The sequence below is a fragment of the Salvia hispanica genome, chromosome 2 (assembly GCF_029641045.1).
Source record: "Salvia hispanica isolate PSC_SH4W2 chromosome 2, Shi_PSC_v1, whole genome shotgun sequence".
In the NCBI taxonomy this organism is placed as follows: Eukaryota; Viridiplantae; Streptophyta; class Magnoliopsida; order Lamiales; family Lamiaceae; genus Salvia; species Salvia hispanica.
Genome location: NC_142693.1, coordinates 7661901 through 7684019, shown reverse-complemented (window position 1 = coordinate 7684019; position 22119 = coordinate 7661901). Strand labels below are relative to the sequence as shown.

The following is a 22119-nucleotide window of genomic DNA, read 5'->3' as shown; positions in this document are numbered from 1 at the left end:
AAATTAAAAGTTGAATGATATACTTTCGAATTAATTCAATACTTAAAAGTTAGAATTGATTCGATACTTAGAATTGAAATATAGTTATATTCATTTTGGAAAAACAGCTTCAAAATACAATAAATATTGAATTAATTCGAAAGAATATCATTCAAATTTAAATGATATAGTACTTGATTTCTATAGTTATAAAATAATAATTATAGAATAAATCAAACTTATTTCTTCATAATTGAAAATCAAACATTTAATTACATCTTCAACTTAAAATAATTAGAGAATATTAAAACGATATGCTCTTAAACGGGTTCAGGGCAAAAAGATTACTTGGTGTTATTCTCAATTTTAGAGTGCTGTAGTGATATTTTTCATTTTTTCAGAGTTTTACCATGACATTTTTCATTTTCCATGATCTAAAAAGTGGAAATCTCATTTATTGGGTTCTAAATTTGGAAAGTTTTACAATGAAATTTTTCATTTTCCAGGATCTAAAAAGTGGAAATCTCATTTATTGAGTTCTAAATTTGGAGTATAAATGAAAATAAGGGGATAATGTTAGTGTGCAATATATTAATTTGATAATAAAATGTAGTAATTGAAATGAGTTGTTAAATATAACGTTCATTTACCAAAATAAAAAAATGAAATGATGCATTTAATAGTTAACCTCGTAATTGTAGTAACTCAGATTTTAATTAGTAAAATTTAAAATTAATGTTACATCTTTGACATCTCATTATGTTTATTTAGTTTTCTTTGCTCAAAAGAATATCAGAAAAGTTTTAAAAATTTTGAGATTATTGTGAATTATACGTTTAATGTCAGTATATTTATACTCCGTAATTTATCTAAAACATATGACTGTAATGGTAAGATTAATCATATGAATTATGAATTCACCATCTTTCACTAAATTCAATCATATTTGCTTCCTCATGTCTTTCTTAATTGTTCTATTTTATCGTTTTCGTCCGATCCTTGTTTATCGTCCCATTTATTTTTTACAACTAGTGTTTTTAATGTACAACACGGTAAACTTAATTAATTTGACTTAATACCTAATTAGTACGTCTGTCTACAATGACAAATTAGTAAGTTAAGCTTATATAAAAACTTTTACACTTTGAAAAATTTTCGTGTAATATATAGATAGAAATTGTTTTATATGTTTGCTATTTAAGCATGCTTTTGTGCACCAAAGGAAATACTCCGTATATACTAATAGTGACTAATATGTACCCTCTAGTTACAAAGGGAGTATATAATTTATCGAATTAAATTAGATTTTGTTACTATCGAATCAATTACATTCAAATCGATTTAATTAGTGACGTGATGTTGTTGAGCATTGTGACTCCAGTTGAAATCCAATTTTGTTGGTATAACTACCTAGACTGTATTTATAAATTATGCCCGAATATATATCTAAAACTCTGTCATTAACTACTTATCATTAAAAAGAAAGATAAATATCACCACTATCTATCGCCCTCAATGGAGACATTTGAGATTTCATTTTTTCAAAGTATTTAGTAAATCATGAGTTACTAAAAATTTATGGATTTAGCTTACATAAGAAATGTGAATTTGTGTGGAAGTCAAAATAATTAAGCTATTGTTCCGCTTTATGGAACAAACACATAACCTCTAAAGCTAATTCATTCAGATGCATTAAATTTAAAATTTGTGCAAGCTAATAGTAGCTCTATTTAATTATTGAAATTTTTAAAGACTTTAAAAAGGAAGCCAAAAAGCAACTTAGTAGTCGAATTAACGCGTTTGAAGTGCTACAATGGCAAGTATGTAAGCCCGTTTGCAAGATTATGCCATAAAATAGGTACTACTCCCTCCGTCCCGTAATATGAGTCATATTTAGTTATGACACGGGTTTTAGAAATGTAAAGAAAAGCGGGTTGAATAAGTTAGTGAAATAAGGGTCTCACTTATATATATTAGTTTTATAATAAAATGTGAGGTGAAATAAGTTGGTGGAATGTGGAGTCTACTTATCATTTATAGTCTAAATAAAATATGAACGCCGCTCACCAAAACACAATAAAGTAGTATATTAAATATATTGGACATTGTTGATTCAGACATAAATACAACAACCGACGACTTTAAAGTAAACGAAAAAAATAAAGAAAAAAAAATAGATAAAGACAAATAAAAATTAAACCATGGCTATAAATTCAAGCATGCCAAAAGTAAGATTTGACATTTTAGTAAAAGAAAAAGGACTTGAATTAGTGGAATAAGAGTCCCACTTATATATATTAATGTGCAAGTATCGAGCTCAACATCGTGCAACTTTTTCTATGTGATACAAAATGTAGAATATGGATCTCAACGCAATTCTAAACCAAATAAAAAATCCAATAAATCTCAAAACAATTAATAAGTTTCGATAATCCAAATATGACATGCGGACTTTAAATATTGGGTCGGGCTCCACTTACGCAAACATAATAAAATAGGTCACAATATTGAACGCCGCTTACCGAAACACAATAAAGTAGTATATTAAATATATTGGACATTGCTGATTCAGACATAAATATAACAACCGGCGACTTTAAAGTAAATGAAAAAAACAAAAGAAAAAAATATATAAAGACAAATAAAAATTAAACCATGGCTATAAATTCAAGCATGGCAAAAGTAAGATTTGACATTTTAGTTAAAAAAAAGGACTTGAATTAGTGAAATAAGAGTCCCATTTATATATTAATGTGCAAATATCGTGCTCAACATCGTTCAAATTTTTTTTATGTGATACAAAATGTAGAGTATGGATCTCAACACAATTCTAAACCAAATAAAAAATCCAATAAAATCTGAAAACAATTAATAAGTTTCGTCAATCCAAATATGACATGCGGTCCTTAAATATTGGGCCGGGCTGCACTTACGCAAACATAATAAAATAGGTCACAATATTGAACGCCGCTTACCGAAACACAACAAAGTATATTAAATGTATTGAACATCGTCTATTTACACATGAATATAACCACCGAAGACTTTAAAGTACGACAAAAAAAAAAAAGAGAATATAATAGATAAAAAGACAAATAAAAATTAGCTATAATAAATCAGGCATGACAAAAGTAAGATTTCATATTTTAGTAAAAAAATTGGACTTCGAATTACCAGAGTCCACAAATGTATTGATATTCAAATCAATTTCTATTGATGGAAAATCACCCTCTTTAAAGTGCATTCTGCCATTAATAATACTGCTGTTTTTACTCATAGTAGAAAATGAGTTGGACAGAATTTGAATACATGCTGATTCAGACACAGCCTTTTCTCAAGAAACCATCACACGCAGTGCACACACACTGTGTGCTAATATAGCTCTGAGTTGTGCTGTTTGGCGATTCGTCTTCTACCAATATATGTCAGCGCTAATTCCTGAAATACCATTTTCTTGGTAAGAGAAAAAAGACAGCTGTTTTTCTCCCATTGCTCTGTTTATTCTTCAATCGCCGGAAGTTTTTGCCTTTTCTGGGTGGTGGTGAGTGAGTCTCTTCTGTTTTAGGTATTTTTTTTGTTGTTTTTGCTTTCTGATCTCTGTTTTTCTTCACACATATATCAGCATTGGTGTGTGTGTGTTTGTGTTTTCTTGATCATGCATGTATGTATGTTGTTTATGTGCAAGCTTGAGCATTTCATGACATTCCCTCTAATCTTGGAAAAGATGTTGATTTTCTTGTGAAATTCCATATCTTTCTGCAGAAAACTAAACCCTTGATGTGTTTTCTTGTTTGTTTTCTCTGTTTTAGGGGTTTTTTTTTCTGCTTATTTATTTATTTATTTGTGGTTTATTTAAGGTTGATTGTTGTTTTTTTTTCTTTTTCATGTGTGTTGTTGAATTGAAGTGTTTGTTTTGTATTCACAGAAGGTTTGGGGATGGCTTTGTGTTCTGTAACAGCTGTAGAAGGGGAATCAAAATGGGAAAAAGGCCCTGCAGATGATGTGGTATTTGCATTTATTGAGAAATTGGTTGATCCAAGGTTGCCCTATAAGTTCTCCATTAACGACCCTCCTTCCGAAGAGGCACATAAATCTATTGCAAGACAGGTTCACTCTCTCTGTGTGTGTTAAGAGTGTGTTATTTTCCTTCTGATAAATTGAGGATTGGTCTTTAACTTGGGTTACATTCGGTCTTTGGAAGCTATAGTTGCCTAAAGAGTAGGACATTTTGGAAAACTTTTTGATTTGGGAGTTTTCTTGACTTTGCAAACTGCTGAAGAAGAAATCTTACAAACAAAAAATGGCAAATTAGGATGTGTTAGAGAGGATCTTCCTATTTCATTTGTGCTCATGAATGAATTTTAGTTGTATTTGATTTTATAGTTTGCATAATTTTTCTGAATATAATGTGATTTTACTTGAGAAAAGTAATAGAACTATGGCATCGAAATATGGCTACAAGATGGTAACATTCTTAAGATCATAATTGTGTTTATGAGGGAAGGGGAATTTGCTACTCCATTATCTCATTGCATTCAAATTTATGGAGTACTTGTTAGTTCTGTTAATCTATTTCAAAATTTCTGATTTCTTTTCCTGATTTACTAGATGCATGCAGTTGTTTTGCTTTACAACTACTACCACAGGAAACAGAAACTGGAGTTCAAGTTTCTTGATTTTGTATCCTTCTGTATGCTGGCTTTGTCACTGAGGCCAACTATGAAACCATTTTTGAGAACAATATGTGGAAGTGAAGCAGTGGATTTAAATGGTTCTGATGTTCATCTCTCACTGACCGAGAGAGCTGTCAAATGTGCATGTGATATAGCTTTGTCGTTGGATGCATCAAAGGATACTCCAAGCATAGAAGGATATCCGATATCAACGGTTGCAGTCTTGTTGATTGACTCGGAGAAAAAAAATTGCATGCTTCAGTTGGATGCTGTCACTGAAGGCGTGTGGTCACTTGTTGAAAAAGAGATCGACGTGTTTGGTACAGATGAAGATATAAGAGTAGGTGAGAAGAGGAAAGTGAAGGATCAGCAGCCACTGTCTGGTCATGCTAAGTTTCTGCAGATCGGTTTTGATGCTGTGAAGGACGTCGCAGGTATGCCATCCATCGTTAACTCATCATTCAAGAGATGTTTAGAATAATAGAAGTTAATGCAACAATGAGATTTGAAGCTTGATTCCTATTTGACTCTCGACTGTTTTGTTGCATGGTTTAGGCATCGAAGTGTCTGACCTTGTCGTGTTGGAGGCTCATGTTGTGTATTCGTTAAGCAAGGAGAAGTCAGCTACTCAGTTTTATATGATGGAGTGCAATCACTCATTCGACAAAAACAAGAATTATGATCTCGATTCTCTTTTTGAGAGGTCAGAGCTATTAACTATTTCTTGACTTGATTACAATGCTTCTCTTTTATGATACTAAATATTTTAGGTTAACTTTTGCAGTTTGCATGGCCCTTTTGTAGAAAAGTTTCTTGATTCTTGGATGACTACCTCACTCGTCGAGTATCATCGCTTGCTTCCTTATGCAGAGTTGATCTCTAGTTGGCTTCCAAGGTATAAATAATGTCATCTGTGGATAGTGGTTTCATCTTGATTCTTGATTTGATGGTATTGGCTGTGATTGATTACTTCTACGTTTTCATACATTTCAAGTGGAAATCTGTCACATTGCCTTTGATGTTTTGGTGTATCATGTACAGGAAAGATTCGTCAGTGCCTATTCTGAGCGACATTGTTACTGAGATCATCAAGAACAAGGAGGCAGAGAAAACTGCTAAGCCTTGTGTAGAAAACAACGCTCAAGACTTGGATAACAAAGATAAACTTGGGTGTGCCACCGATGTGCCTGAGACCAGACGTGAAAGTGTTGATAAAGGCAGTGAAAACAACCACATGAAAGGTCCCTTGTCTGGCCATTCAAGACGGAAGTCTCAACGTGCAGCTGTAGATGCTAGTGCCTCGCGAAAGACAAAAACTGCCGCCGACTTTTTCAATATTTCCGTTCCAAGTGAGGGAAGAGAGAAGAAGAACACAAGCATGAGAAGTGATTATCAGAATAACAACACTCCCTCTCCACAGGTTGATGCAACAGAAACTTCTGCCGACTTTTTCAAAATTCCCGTTTCAAGTGAGAGAAGAGAGAAGAAGAACAAACGCATGAGAAGTGATCATCAGAATAAGAACATTCCCTCTCCACAGCTTGACGCAACAAATGATCCTGAAAATGTTGTCAGCTCGAAGGTAAGACTAATATATCTTCTACGGCAATCTTTTACAAGCATCTTAAAACAGGCCCCTTGTATCCATGTTTTCTTTATGCTCTGTGTGTTCTGTGTGCACATTTTTTAATTCCTCGTACGAGAAAAGCAGACAAATATTCATAGAATGATGATTATAAATAGCTATCCCTAAATTATTTTATGGCTCTCTCTTTTCATTTTTCTCCAATATCTGATTGATATGAACTCTTGCTGAAAATCTTAAATTAACATGTCGGTGCCAACGCATAAATTTCTCTCATATATATTGAATCTGGTTTTCTTATCCTGTGGTACAACACTTAGTTATTCGACTGATTGATGTGTTGAATGAAATTCACTAGGCGGTGAAAACCACGGATCCTTTGAAATCAAATGATGGTCGGTTTAAAGAGCCGGGGTCGATGGGGGAGAATGGTGGGACGAGCAAGCAAAGCGGTGATGTTGCTGTAGAAAAGAACAGCAGGAAGGTTCACAGTGAGGCACTGAATGATGGTCTGTACAAAGAGGAGAAGTTAATGGGGGAGACGAGCAGGCAAAGCGGTGCTGTCGTAGTAGAAAACTACAGCATGGTGGTTCATAGTGAGGCATGGAATGGCGCTGAAGTAAACAATGTAACGCATTCAGAAGATCATCAGAATGCATTGGCACTTCTCGATTGGAAAAAACAACAACTGGTAACTCCTATGCTTCAGTTTAAGTAAAAGCATTTTTTCTCAACTGCTCTTTTATATGCATAAAGTCTGGAAAAGGAAGTTAACTTTTCTCGTCTTGGCAGTTTTCTCGCCTCTGCGCTATAGAAGACACACTAGCACTATTCGAGCATGTTTCTGATAGCGTGAGAGATGGTATGTATGCCATATTTCCCTGGCCTTTTTCTTGAGATATCTTCACCATTGTGGAAATAAATGTGAAATGTTTTTAGGTGGTGAAGCTGGTTTTGCTCGTCAGTGTATCGAAAATATCGTGAATGGGAAATATAACTTGCTGCTGCAGGTTGAAAATTCCACCAACTCTGAACCTCAAAAGCAAACCAGAGATCCCAAAATCTATCTCCCTGGGATATCATCATGTCAAGTGAGCTTTCTTCTCAAGACATGTGTGTATGCGAGATAGTATATCGACAAGTGCTTTGAGCTTGTAATTTATCATCTCTACACTGCATTTAGTTTGATGGTGCTCTCTTTTCAGGATTTGGAATATGTATGTGCCATGAACAAATGGAGGCTGCCGAGATTCATGGTGCAACCTTCCGATGGTAAGCCATCATCTTCGTGTACCATTTTATTACTTGTCCCGGTTGTGGATTTGACCTCATCAGGGGTAACATATAACACCAGCAACTATGTGATGTTTTCAGGTAAGTTCCTGGCAAATGTGACCGTGTATTGCAGAGATAATGCTACTCTCACTTCAGAGGGCGATGCGGGGCCCACACCTTGTGAGGCTCGGGAGTCTGCGGCCACCAAAATGATCGAAAAAATACGAGCAGGCCAGTGATTGAAGCTCTCAAATTAATTACTCTCTGATGAAAAGATAGTTTTGCTAAGAGTTAACTGACAGAATTGTGCACAATTTCAGCACTTACTCAAAGAAAAACATGTAGGGATGAAGATGTTTTTGATTCTTACCAAGAAATACTTAATTTTTGTGTAAAATACTACTATGATTCAAGGGTATATTCATTTTAGTTTGATATATGTTTGGATTATCTATATAGCTAAGACTATTGTGCTTGTACCTCTAAACTAATAAATAATTTTGTCAGACAAACTTGCTAGATAGTTACACTTTTTTCAATTAGCTGCATTCGAAATATTAAAATTATTGACAATACCTATCTATCAATAGAAGTATAGAACTATTGAAATAAGTTAAATTAATATCTTAATTCAACAATTGGGCCGCATGTACATGAATTTTTGGTCGTGAATAGTAACATACTTACCCTTATCTCTATTAATAAATATGGTTCGTCTATTTAATTTTTATTTGTAGACTTTTTATTGGGTACAAGCAGGAACTTAGGTTAAAGTCCAATAGTAAAAAATGATTTGGGATTTATCGAAAAGAAATAAAAGTTGGAAGTGCAAGTACTACTCCCTCTGTCTGCCAATAAAAATTTCACTTAGACATAGTTTGAGTTCTAAGAATTGTAATAAAAAGTGAGTGAAAAAAGTTAGTAAAATATGAATTATATTTTTATATTAGTTTTATAATTAAATATGGGGAGATAAAGTTAGTGCCATATGAAATCTATTACCAAAATAGTAAAATATAAATGAAATAATTATTTACAAATAAAAACAAATTTATTAATTGAGACAATTAATGTTGGACGAATGAAGTAGATTTTACTAAGTAAAAATTTGGACCAAGTCATATTTGAACCTTTAAATTGTACGCGCTTTAGTTTATAATGATTATTACTCTTGAGAATTATGTTCACATCATTTTCTGCAATATTAGATTTTCAATTCCAATCCAATAATTGGTCTTTTCTCGGCCCCTACCTTTTATTTATTTCAAAATTCTTTTTACGAATTATTGTTTTATATTCAGAAATTTTAGCTTATTATTTTTATATAAAATGCGACACTCTAGATTTTCAGCATTTTCTTTAAACTATATTCTTAACTTTAGTATACTAGTAAAAAAAACGGCTACAAATATTTTAGCACATTTAAAAATTTTAATTTGTGCTTCTAAATATAACATCAACACTTCAAAAAATATATTTATTCTTGGCCTTCCAATTAAAATTAGGGGAAGCAAATGCATGTGTCATAGTTTAGAAAATGATTACGACAATCTGTCATCAATTTAAGAATGTCTTTTTTTCCATTCTAAATTGTACTACAATAGTTAGTGTTCAAATTTTTCTAAAGCACTTAATTTTGTCTATTTTTGTATGCTTAGGGGTTTTTTGGTTTACATGATTGTGTCTTATGTACTATGTTTATGTAATGAGATTGAATCTCCTAATTTAATCCCAGATGAATAATTCTATGATAATAGCCACCCCCTCCAAATAATCCCACTACTAAATCTTAATGAATAATCATACAGGATGATAATAAAAGATAAGTTGTTTATATTGAGTATTTCTAAAGAAAACACAAAAAGTTCAAGATATTACAATTTTGGGAAATCTAGTAGGGCTTATTTGTTGCGGATGGATGTATATATTTTTTGAACATAACATCCAAAATCTGAGGATTGTGTTGTGCCCTTGTAGTTACGGTAGTTGCACTTTCTTTTGAATTGAAATGAATTTTAATTGAAGCTACACACGTATGCAAACACAAAATGTGTCTCCATCAATGAATACATTTCATCCCAATAATTTCCTAAATTTTCAATTTGCATTTTCCTCGAAGTGGGAAACTTATTCGTTAATCAAATCGTCGTCGATATAATAATGAAGGCCATTCACTAATCACTATCCTATAACTTTCTTGTCCTTTCCTTTTTATTGAGTAAAAAAATAGACATTTGTTGAATCGTATAATGATCCCGCTTTATAAATTAATACTTTGACATAACTATAGACCATTTGATTCCGATCTAGAAGCAAATCTATCTAGAATCAGATCACATCATCAATTATAAAGTATGTAAATCATTGTGGATAAGCATCAAATATTCCTCCAAAATACTTCCTCACTCTTATGCAAAGTGAAAACATTTTCTTACAAATAAGAGTTTATACATTGTTATTGTTGTTTAGTTGGAAAAAAAAGTAGATACAGATTAAATTATAAGAATGGTCTTTTTTATTTTTAGAAAATATATTATTTTGAGTGGATATTATAAAAAATAAGAATATGGAGTAAGATTTTGAACAGGACATAAGTAGTATTAAAAATCATATTTGAAATATTAAAATTTTGAATAGTTTTAACTCAAAGTGTAGAGCTTCTAGAAAAGTTGCGCTAAGAATTCAATCATATTTTAAAAATTAAAATTGAGATAGTATAAGTCGAGAATCAAAAAGTCATTTTCAGTACAAATAGCGACACTTGCTTTAATCAATTGGTAGTTATACAATTTTGATTCATAATTTATGGAGTATATAATTAAGCTCTTCAAGAAAATAACCAATTCAGTACGAGAACGATGGCGATAGCTAGTTTTAAATCAATGGTCAAAAATCTATTATGAATCCTTCCTCCTATATAGTGATATAAAGTATTCAATATGAGAACGATGGCGATGTGTGGTTTGAATATAAAATGGAGTATATTATACTCCCTCCATCCTATTATAGGAGTCCAAGACACTTTTCTGCTTTCGTTTTATAAAAATGATAATAAATAGTTAAGTGGAGAAATTATAAAGTAAGAGAGAATAATACTATCAACATTATTCTCTCTTATTTTATAATTTTTCTACTTTAACTATTTATTACTCTTCATTTTTATAAAATGGGTAAAGAAAAGTGACTAAAACTCCTAAACTGGGACGGTACTATTGATAATTAACAAGTAGTACTACGTCTCAATATAACTATAATTGTAAAAAAGTACCTAATGTTTTTCCTAAAATCCAAATGATACTCTCACAACAAAATTCGCATGCAGCCCAATATATCAAATGTAGTTCTATATAAAAATAGTATAATTTGAAATTACAATTTTCACTTAGTAACATAAGTAGGTTTCAGATACGATCAAATTAATAGTACTATGATTGTGGAATATATTCGTGGACATGTAAGATCTTATACATGTGACTTTGTCATGTCACACCATCATTTGAGGACCGATTTTTTTGGACGCAATTAACATAATTTTTCATAAATAATGCGTATAGACATATTTTTGTACGTTTGAAACACAATAATTTGTTATTGATGACAAATGGTATATGATAAGTCTTCACTCAATCACTCAATTTCATTCAAATTGGAAATGTTTCTTTAACATCTAGTGTTGTTTAATGTGTTAAATCAAGCTAAAATTATAAAAGTAAAGTAAAAAATAAAATATAGAGAACGATGTCTTCATTTTCGAAATATATTATTGTGACTTGTGAGTGATTTTGAGTGGATATCTTAAAACTGAAATGTGCCTCTTTGAGTGTGAGATAGTAGTAATATGATAATCTCATATTCAATAATAACATTACCTTATTACATCAAGTTTTAAAATAAATAAAACAGCCATTTTTTATTCTTCAACGCTTCCTTTTTGGTAACAAACAAACATATAGATTGAATGATAGTTATGAAGGCAAGTTTAATAGCTAGGGGGCTAAGTCTAGACGCTAGCATTTCCATACTAGTAACGAATGTACGCTCGTGGGATTTTTATACGAACTAGTAATCCATTGTTTATTATTAGTGCCCATTTTTTATCCGATATAAATTTTAAGAAATATAAAAGAAATTGTGTCGAAAGAGTTTATAAAAGTGAAGAATACTTTTTTATATTATTTCAGTGTTAGCATGAATAAGAATCAAGAAGTTATCGTAAATTGTGTAGGTAAAGGTTTTCGAGAGGCAATTTAAAATAGTCAAAAAATTAATTTGGCGACGCTTCCTTTTGCATTTTAATTTTATTTAAAAAGTTTTATCATTTTGAATCGTCCATTAAAATTAGATCTTTAATATGAAAAGTTTTAAACAACATATTAATTCTACATTATTTTTTAGTAATATGGAACCCACAATCCACTAGCACTAGTCACTACTTCCTCACATTTTTTTCTTTATCTCTCTTATTTTATCAATTGTGCATTAAAACTCATGTCAATTTATGGATAACTTTTATCTATTATAGAAGCAAAAATAAGCCTCTCCAATTGAATAAAAAATTCTTTTTCTTTTTCTCATAGTGATTGCAAAGCAGACTTACATGAAGACCATAATCAATTGTGATAGAAATCCATGAGTTTCATCCTAAAATCAATTGGCGATAGGAAGGCCCATGAGACTTATATACTGATTTCAGTTCTCTTTGTACACTGATGTGGGATAGTTCTAATATTATTTTAGTTCTCTTTATAACACTAACCATCAATTGTCCAAAAAGATTAAAAGAATATTCATGAAAAAGGTTGCTTAAATGTTAAAACAAATGTCCAAATTTTGTGTAGATTGCTGAATCCCAGAATGGGATGGTAAGCAACAGTCAGTCAATGAAATTTCACCTCATTTTTGGTTGGTCGCATCAGCAACTCCCTTTCTACTCAAATCCCACCAAATAGTTTTTCTCTCTCTTCAAAAATTCTAGATTAAAAAATGTGGTACTTGAAAATGTATTCTTCCTATAAATATTGGGGACTCCCCAAGCTTGTACTAGCATAAATTATCTTTTCATATTCATGGATAAGTGTAGCACTCACAACCATCCAACCATTCAAAATGGTTGCCTTCCCTCTTTCAATCATTCATTCATTCTTTCTTTCTTTCTTTCTAAAATGCTTATTAATTTTTGTTTGGTGTAGAGGAAAGCAGTCTTGAATGGAAGTTCATAAACATGACAGAGCAAGAAGAAGATATCATATGTAGAATGCACAAGCTTGTGGGGGACAAGTAATACTAAGTATTTATATTATGTTTAATTTAGTGGTGTTGTTTTTGTATGAATGGAAATAATTGTGTTATGTGTTTACTTTTTTGTTAGGTGGGTTTTAATAGCTGGAAGAATTCCAGGCAGGAGTCCAGCAGAAATTGAAAGATTTTGGTTGATGAGAAACCCTAAGACCAAGTCTTGACATGTATGATTCAGATATTAATAATGCCAAAGAGAAGAGATGGATATCTTATGTAGTAGTTGTGCCTCTAGCTTATCTCGTATTTGGATTTCATTCACAAATATTTTAAATTTCTAATGCCTACCACTACATATGTAACTGTCATGTTTTGTACTACTAGATTCTCCATAATTTTCTATGAATAAATACTCCATTTTGATTTGTCATGAGTTTTAAAAATTACTATATCCGTCCATGAAATATTATCCAAGTTTGACTCGACACAGATTTTAAGAAATGTGGACAAAAGTGGTTGAGAAAGTTACTGGAACAATGGTCCCATATTTGTATACTATTAGTTTTACAATAGAATATGAATGTAAAGAGTTAATGAAAAGTGAGGTCCATTTACCCAAAAAAAAAAAAAGTAAAGTGGACAATTTTTCACATACGGACCAAAATAAAAAAATTGGACAACATTTCAAGTGTGTGCATATATAAAATTGGACAACATTTCAAGGACCAAAAGTAGTAAAAAAGTTTATAGGGTGTGAGTTTTATATTTATATGCTAATTTCATAATAAAATATTTTAAAATTAGTTAGTAGAATTTAATGGATCCATATATAAAATAATACTCCGTCTGTTTAAATTCAAGTGTTCCACTCTGATTCGGTGTGAATGTTTGAAGAATAAACTTTAAATTTAATCGCTTACAAATTAGATTTGCATATTATCATATGTCCCGTAAAAATTACCTAAACTCATCAAGGGCATGTTTGTTATTCTCTAATTATTTTAGGATGAAGATTTTTATTAAGATTGATTTTTATTACGAAAAAAGTTAATTTATTCAAAAATTAATTATTTTACAATTATAAAAAAATATTTAAGTATTATATAAATTAAAAGTTGAATGATATACTTTCGAATTAATTCAATACTTAAAAGTTAGAATTGATTCGATACTTAGAATTGAAATATAGTTATATTCATTTTGGAAAAACAGCTTCAAAATACAATAAATATTGAATTAATTCGAAAGAATATCATTCAAATTTAAATGATATAGTACTTGATTTCTATAGTTATAAAATAATAATTATAGAATAAATCAAACTTATTTCTTCATAATTGAAAATCAAACATTTAATTACATCTTCAACTTAAAATAATTAGAGAATATTAAAACGATATGCTCTTAAACGGGTTCAGGGCAAAAAGATTACTTGGTGTTATTCTCAATTTTAGAGTGCTGTAGTGATATTTTTCATTTTTTCAGAGTTTTACCATGACATTTTTCATTTTCCATGATCTAAAAAGTGGAAATCTCATTTATTGGGTTCTAAATTTGGAAAGTTTTACAATGAAATTTTTCATTTTCCAGGATCTAAAAAGTGGAAATCTCATTTATTGAGTTCTAAATTTGGAGTATAAATGAAAATAAGGGGATAATGTTAGTGTGCAATATATTAATTTGATAATAAAATGTAGTAATTGAAATGAGTTGTTAAATATAACGTTCATTTACCAAAATAAAAAAATGAAATGATGCATTTAATAGTTAACCTCGTAATTGTAGTAACTCAGATTTTAATTAGTAAAATTTAAAATTAATGTTACATCTTTGACATCTCATTATGTTTATTTAGTTTTCTTTGCTCAAAAGAATATCAGAAAAGTTTTAAAAATTTTGAGATTATTGTGAATTATACGTTTAATGTCAGTATATTTATACTCCGTAATTTATCTAAAACATATGACTGTAATGGTAAGATTAATCATATGAATTATGAATTCACCATCTTTCACTAAATTCAATCATATTTGCTTCCTCATGTCTTTCTTAATTGTTCTATTTTATCGTTTTCGTCCGATCCTTGTTTATCGTCCCATTTATTTTTTACAACTAGTGTTTTTAATGTACAACACGGTAAACTTAATTAATTTGACTTAATACCTAATTAGTACGTCTGTCTACAATGACAAATTAGTAAGTTAAGCTTATATAAAAACTTTTACACTTTGAAAAATTTTCGTGTAATATATAGATAGAAATTGTTTTATATGTTTGCTATTTAAGCATGCTTTTGTGCACCAAAGGAAATACTCCGTATATACTAATAGTGACTAATATGTACCCTCTAGTTACAAAGGGAGTATATAATTTATCGAATTAAATTAGATTTTGTTACTATCGAATCAATTACATTCAAATCGATTTAATTAGTGACGTGATGTTGTTGAGCATTGTGACTCCAGTTGAAATCCAATTTTGTTGGTATAACTACCTAGACTGTATTTATAAATTATGCCCGAATATATATCTAAAACTCTGTCATTAACTACTTATCATTAAAAAGAAAGATAAATATCACCACTATCTATCGCCCTCAATGGAGACATTTGAGATTTCATTTTTTCAAAGTATTTAGTAAATCATGAGTTACTAAAAATTTATGGATTTAGCTTACATAAGAAATGTGAATTTGTGTGGAAGTCAAAATAATTAAGCTATTGTTCCGCTTTATGGAACAAACACATAACCTCTAAAGCTAATTCATTCAGATGCATTAAATTTAAAATTTGTGCAAGCTAATAGTAGCTCTATTTAATTATTGAAATTTTTAAAGACTTTAAAAAGGAAGCCAAAAAGCAACTTAGTAGTCGAATTAACGCGTTTGAAGTGCTACAATGGCAAGTATGTAAGCCCGTTTGCAAGATTATGCCATAAAATAGGTACTACTCCCTCCGTCCCGTAATATGAGTCATATTTAGTTATGACACGGGTTTTAGAAATGTAAAGAAAAGCGGGTTGAATAAGTTAGTGAAATAAGGGTCTCACTTATATATATTAGTTTTATAATAAAATGTGAGGTGAAATAAGTTGGTGGAATGTGGAGTCTACTTATCATTTATAGTCTAAATAAAATATGAACGCCGCTCACCAAAACACAATAAAGTAGTATATTAAATATATTGGACATTGTTGATTCAGACATAAATACAACAACCGACGACTTTAAAGTAAACGAAAAAAATAAAGAAAAAAAAATAGATAAAGACAAATAAAAATTAAACCATGGCTATAAATTCAAGCATGCCAAAAGTAAGATTTGACATTTTAGTAAAAGAAAAAGGACTTGAATTAGTGGAATAAGAGTCCCACTTATATATATTAATGTGCAAGTATCGAGCTCAACATCGTGCAACTTTTTCTATGTGATACAAAATGTAGAATATGGATCTCAACGCAATTCTAAACCAAATAAAAAATCCAATAAATCTCAAAACAATTAATAAGTTTCGATAATCCAAATATGACATGCGGACTTTAAATATTGGGTCGGGCTCCACTTACGCAAACATAATAAAATAGGTCACAATATTGAACGCCGCTTACCGAAACACAATAAAGTAGTATATTAAATATATTGGACATTGCTGATTCAGACATAAATATAACAACCGGCGACTTTAAAGTAAATGAAAAAAACAAAAGAAAAAAATATATAAAGACAAATAAAAATTAAACCATGGCTATAAATTCAAGCATGGCAAAAGTAAGATTTGACATTTTAGTTAAAAAAAAGGACTTGAATTAGTGAAATAAGAGTCCCATTTATATATTAATGTGCAAATATCGTGCTCAACATCGTTCAAATTTTTTTTATGTGATACAAAATGTAGAGTATGGATCTCAACACAATTCTAAACCAAATAAAAAATCCAATAAAATCTGAAAACAATTAATAAGTTTCGTCAATCCAAATATGACATGCGGTCCTTAAATATTGGGCCGGGCTGCACTTACGCAAACATAATAAAATAGGTCACAATATTGAACGCCGCTTACCGAAACACAACAAAGTATATTAAATGTATTGAACATCGTCTATTTACACATGAATATAACCACCGAAGACTTTAAAGTACGACAAAAAAAAAAAAGAGAATATAATAGATAAAAAGACAAATAAAAATTAGCTATAATAAATCAGGCATGACAAAAGTAAGATTTCATATTTTAGTAAAAAAATTGGACTTCGAATTACCAGAGTCCACAAATGTATTGATATTCAAATCAATTTCTATTGATGGAAAATCACCCTCTTTAAAGTGCATTCTGCCATTAATAATACTGCTGTTTTTACTCATAGTAGAAAATGAGTTGGACAGAATTTGAATACATGCTGATTCAGACACAGCCTTTTCTCAAGAAACCATCACACGCAGTGCACACACACTGTGTGCTAATATAGCTCTGAGTTGTGCTGTTTGGCGATTCGTCTTCTACCAATATATGTCAGCGCTAATTCCTGAAATACCATTTTCTTGGTAAGAGAAAAAAGACAGCTGTTTTTCTCCCATTGCTCTGTTTATTCTTCAATCGCCGGAAGTTTTTGCCTTTTCTGGGTGGTGGTGAGTGAGTCTCTTCTGTTTTAGGTATTTTTTTTGTTGTTTTTGCTTTCTGATCTCTGTTTTTCTTCACACATATATCAGCATTGGTGTGTGTGTGTTTGTGTTTTCTTGATCATGCATGTATGTATGTTGTTTATGTGCAAGCTTGAGCATTTCATGACATTCCCTCTAATCTTGGAAAAGATGTTGATTTTCTTGTGAAATTCCATATCTTTCTGCAGAAAACTAAACCCTTGATGTGTTTTCTTGTTTGTTTTCTCTGTTTTAGGGGTTTTTTTTTCTGCTTATTTATTTATTTATTTGTGGTTTATTTAAGGTTGATTGTTGTTTTTTTTTCTTTTTCATGTGTGTTGTTGAATTGAAGTGTTTGTTTTGTATTCACAGAAGGTTTGGGGATGGCTTTGTGTTCTGTAACAGCTGTAGAAGGGGAATCAAAATGGGAAAAAGGCCCTGCAGATGATGTGGTATTTGCATTTATTGAGAAATTGGTTGATCCAAGGTTGCCCTATAAGTTCTCCATTAACGACCCTCCTTCCGAAGAGGCACATAAATCTATTGCAAGACAGGTTCACTCTCTCTGTGTGTGTTAAGAGTGTGTTATTTTCCTTCTGATAAATTGAGGATTGGTCTTTAACTTGGGTTACATTCGGTCTTTGGAAGCTATAGTTGCCTAAAGAGTAGGACATTTTGGAAAACTTTTTGATTTGGGAGTTTTCTTGACTTTGCAAACTGCTGAAGAAGAAATCTTACAAACAAAAAATGGCAAATTAGGATGTGTTAGAGAGGATCTTCCTATTTCATTTGTGCTCATGAATGAATTTTAGTTGTATTTGATTTTATAGTTTGCATAATTTTTCTGAATATAATGTGATTTTACTTGAGAAAAGTAATAGAACTATGGCATCGAAATATGGCTACAAGATGGTAACATTCTTAAGATCATAATTGTGTTTATGAGGGAAGGGGAATTTGCTACTCCATTATCTCATTGCATTCAAATTTATGGAGTACTTGTTAGTTCTGTTAATCTATTTCAAAATTTCTGATTTCTTTTCCTGATTTACTAGATGCATGCAGTTGTTTTGCTTTACAACTACTACCACAGGAAACAGAAACTGGAGTTCAAGTTTCTTGATTTTGTATCCTTCTGTATGCTGGCTTTGTCACTGAGGCCAACTATGAAACCATTTTTGAGAACAATATGTGGAAGTGAAGCAGTGGATTTAAATGGTTCTGATGTTCATCTCTCACTGACCGAGAGAGCTGTCAAATGTGCATGTGATATAGCTTTGTCGTTGGATGCATCAAAGGATACTCCAAGCATAGAAGGATATCCGATATCAACGGTTGCAGTCTTGTTGATTGACTCGGAGAAAAAAAATTGCATGCTTCAGTTGGATGCTGTCACTGAAGGCGTGTGGTCACTTGTTGAAAAAGAGATCGACGTGTTTGGTACAGATGAAGATATAAGAGTAGGTGAGAAGAGGAAAGTGAAGGATCAGCAGCCACTGTCTGGTCATGCTAAGTTTCTGCAGATCGGTTTTGATGCTGTGAAGGACGTCGCAGGTATGCCATCCATCGTTAACTCATCATTCAAGAGATGTTTAGAATAATAGAAGTTAATGCAACAATGAGATTTGAAGCTTGATTCCTATTTGACTCTCGACTGTTTTGTTGCATGGTTTAGGCATCGAAGTGTCTGACCTTGTCGTGTTGGAGGCTCATGTTGTGTATTCGTTAAGCAAGGAGAAGTCAGCTACTCAGTTTTATATGATGGAGTGCAATCACTCATTCGACAAAAACAAGAATTATGATCTCGATTCTCTTTTTGAGAGGTCAGAGCTATTAACTATTTCTTGACTTGATTACAATGCTTCTCTTTTATGATACTAAATATTTTAGGTTAACTTTTGCAGTTTGCATGGCCCTTTTGTAGAAAAGTTTCTTGATTCTTGGATGACTACCTCACTCGTCGAGTATCATCGCTTGCTTCCTTATGCAGAGTTGATCTCTAGTTGGCTTCCAAGGTATAAATAATGTCATCTGTGGATAGTGGTTTCATCTTGATTCTTGATTTGATGGTATTGGCTGTGATTGATTACTTCTACGTTTTCATACATTTCAAGTGGAAATCTGTCACATTGCCTTTGATGTTTTGGTGTATCATGTACAGGAAAGATTCGTCAGTGCCTATTCTGAGCGACATTGTTACTGAGATCATCAAGAACAAGGAGGCAGAGAAAACTGCTAAGCCTTGTGTAGAAAACAACGCTCAAGACTTGGATAACAAAGATAAACTTGGGTGTGCCACCGATGTGCCTGAGACCAGACGTGAAAGTGTTGATAAAGGCAGTGAAAACAACCACATGAAAGGTCCCTTGTCTGGCCATTCAAGACGGAAGTCTCAACGTGCAGCTGTAGATGCTAGTGCCTCGCGAAAGACAAAAACTGCCGCCGACTTTTTCAATATTTCCGTTCCAAGTGAGGGAAGAGAGAAGAAGAACACAAGCATGAGAAGTGATTATCAGAATAACAACACTCCCTCTCCACAGGTTGATGCAACAGAAACTTCTGCCGACTTTTTCAAAATTCCCGTTTCAAGTGAGAGAAGAGAGAAGAAGAACAAACGCATGAGAAGTGATCATCAGAATAAGAACATTCCCTCTCCACAGCTTGACGCAACAAATGATCCTGAAAATGTTGTCAGCTCGAAGGTAAGACTAATATATCTTCTACGGCAATCTTTTACAAGCATCTTAAAACAGGCCCCTTGTATCCATGTTTTCTTTATGCTCTGTGTGTTCTGTGTGCACATTTTTTAATTCCTCGTACGAGAAAAGCAGACAAATATTCATAGAATGATGATTATAAATAGCTATCCCTAAATTATTTTATGGCTCTCTCTTTTCATTTTTCTCCAATATCTGATTGATATGAACTCTTGCTGAAAATCTTAAATTAACATGTCGGTGCCAACGCATAAATTTCTCTCATATATATTGAATCTGGTTTTCTTATCCTGTGGTACAACACTTAGTTATTCGACTGATTGATGTGTTGAATGAAATTCACTAGGCGGTGAAAACCACGGATCCTTTGAAATCAAATGATGGTCGGTTTAAAGAGCCGGGGTCGATGGGGGAGAATGGTGGGACGAGCAAGCAAAGCGGTGATGTTGCTGTAGAAAAGAACAGCAGGAAGGTTCACAGTGAGGCACTGAATGATGGTCTGTACAAAGAGGAGAAGTTAATGGGGGAGACGAGCAGGCAAAGCGGTGCTGTCGTAGTAGAAAACTACAGCATGGTGGTTCATAGTGAGGCATGGAATGGCGCTGAAGTAAACAATGTAACGCATTCAGAAGATCATCAGAATGCATTGGCACTTCTCGATTGGAAAAAACAACAACTGGTAACTCCTATGCTTCAGTTTAAGTAAAAGCATTTTTTCTCAACTGCTCTTTTATATGCATAAAGTCTGGAAAAGGAAGTTAACTTTTCTCGTCTTGGCAGTTTTCTCGCCTCTGCGCTATAGAAGACACACTAGCACTATTCGAGCATGTTTCTGATAGCGTGAGAGATGGTATGTATGCCATATTTCCCTGGCCTTTTTCTTGAGATATCTTCACCATTGTGGAAATAAATGTGAAATGTTTTTAGGTGGTGAAGCTGGTTTTGCTCGTCAGTGTATCGAAAATATCGTGAATGGGAAATATAACTTGCTGCTGCAGGTTGAAAATTCCACCAACTCTGAACCTCAAAAGCAAACCAGAGATCCCAAAATCTATCTCCCTGGGATATCATCATGTCAAGTGAGCTTTCTTCTCAAGACATGTGTGTATGCGAGATAGTATATCGACAAGTGCTTTGAGCTTGTAATTTATCATCTCTACACTGCATTTAGTTTGATGGTGCTCTCTTTTCAGGATTTGGAATATGTATGTGCCATGAACAAATGGAGGCTGCCGAGATTCATGGTGCAACCTTCCGATGGTAAGCCATCATCTTCGTGTACCATTTTATTACTTGTCCCGGTTGTGGATTTGACCTCATCAGGGGTAACATATAACACCAGCAACTATGTGATGTTTTCAGGTAAGTTCCTGGCAAATGTGACCGTGTATTGCAGAGATAATGCTACTCTCACTTCAGAGGGCGATGCGGGGCCCACACCTTGTGAGGCTCGGGAGTCTGCGGCCACCAAAATGATCGAAAAAATACGAGCAGGCCAGTGATTGAAGCTCTCAAATTAATTACTCTCTGATGAAAAGATAGTTTTGCTAAGAGTTAACTGACAGAATTGTGCACAATTTCAGCACTTACTCAAAGAAAAACATGTAGGGATGAAGATGTTTTTGATTCTTACCAAGAAATACTTAATTTTTGTGTAAAATACTACTATGATTCAAGGGTATATTCATTTTAGTTTGATATATGTTTGGATTATCTATATAGCTAAGACTATTGTGCTTGTACCTCTAAACTAATAAATAATTTTGTCAGACAAACTTGCTAGATAGTTACACTTTTTTCAATTAGCTGCATTCGAAATATTAAAATTATTGACAATACCTATCTATCAATAGAAGTATAGAACTATTGAAATAAGTTAAATTAATATCTTAATTCAACAATTGGGCCGCATGTACATGAATTTTTGGTCGTGAATAGTAACATACTTACCCTTATCTCTATTAATAAATATGGTTCGTCTATTTAATTTTTATTTGTAGACTTTTTATTGGGTACAA

The 22119-nt window shown here is 32.2% G+C and overlaps 2 protein-coding genes and 1 long non-coding RNA gene across 5 annotated transcripts; all 3 read left to right on the top strand.

Moving 5' to 3' along the window:
- Positions 1-3258: 3258 nt before the first annotated feature.
- LOC148931503 (uncharacterized) lies at positions 3259-7930 on the top strand. Of its 2 annotated transcripts, none has more exons than XM_089064432.1 (11): positions 3259-3436; positions 3905-4086; positions 4588-5086; positions 5208-5355; positions 5437-5547; positions 5694-6234; positions 6596-6928; positions 7030-7099; positions 7177-7328; positions 7443-7509; positions 7612-7930. In XM_089064432.1, the coding sequence occupies exons 2-11, from the start codon at positions 3916-3918 to the stop codon at positions 7749-7751; spliced, it is 2232 nt and encodes a 743-aa protein (XP_088920558.1). In that variant the 5' UTR covers positions 3259-3436; positions 3905-3915; the 3' UTR covers positions 7752-7930. The 2 variants fall into 2 exon arrangements, with proteins under 2 accessions (XP_088920558.1, XP_088920557.1); XM_089064431.1 differs by having other exon boundaries at positions 3259-3520.
- A 4569-nt stretch (positions 7931-12499) lies between these two features.
- Positions 12500-13172, top strand: LOC148931502 (uncharacterized). The gene is made up of 3 exons (XR_016136035.1): positions 12500-12621; positions 12702-12789; positions 12881-13172. It is a non-coding gene; the product is annotated as an uncharacterized LOC148931502 (long non-coding RNA).
- A 3938-nt stretch (positions 13173-17110) lies between these two features.
- LOC148931501 (uncharacterized) lies at positions 17111-21782 on the top strand. Of its 2 annotated transcripts, none has more exons than XM_089064422.1 (11): positions 17111-17288; positions 17757-17938; positions 18440-18938; positions 19060-19207; positions 19289-19399; positions 19546-20086; positions 20448-20780; positions 20882-20951; positions 21029-21180; positions 21295-21361; positions 21464-21782. In XM_089064422.1, exons 2-11 carry the CDS (start codon positions 17768-17770, stop codon positions 21601-21603), a joined length of 2232 nt encoding a protein of 743 aa, XP_088920548.1. In that variant the 5' UTR covers positions 17111-17288; positions 17757-17767; the 3' UTR covers positions 21604-21782. The 2 variants fall into 2 exon arrangements, with proteins under 2 accessions (XP_088920548.1, XP_088920547.1); XM_089064421.1 differs by having other exon boundaries at positions 17111-17372.
- Positions 21783-22119: the final 337 nt, after the last annotated feature.

Bases quoted from the DNA above. Each gene is read 5' to 3' on its own strand.
- LOC148931503 (XM_089064432.1), top strand. From the start codon at position 3,916: ATGGCTTTGTGTTCTGTAACAGCTGTAGAAGGGGAATCAAAATGGGAA. The intron at 6,235-6,595 runs GTAAGACTAATA...GAAATTCACTAG, and splicing joins AAAATGTTGTCAGCTCGAAG to GCGGTGAAAACCACGGATCC. The intron at 7,100-7,176 runs GTATGTATGCCA...AAATGTTTTTAG, and splicing joins TTCTGATAGCGTGAGAGATG to GTGGTGAAGCTGGTTTTGCT.
- LOC148931501 (XM_089064422.1), top strand. From the start codon at position 17,768: ATGGCTTTGTGTTCTGTAACAGCTGTAGAAGGGGAATCAAAATGGGAA. The intron at 18,939-19,059 runs GTATGCCATCCA...TGCATGGTTTAG, and splicing joins TGCTGTGAAGGACGTCGCAG to GCATCGAAGTGTCTGACCTT. The intron at 21,181-21,294 runs GTGAGCTTTCTT...CTCTCTTTTCAG, and splicing joins CTGGGATATCATCATGTCAA to GATTTGGAATATGTATGTGC.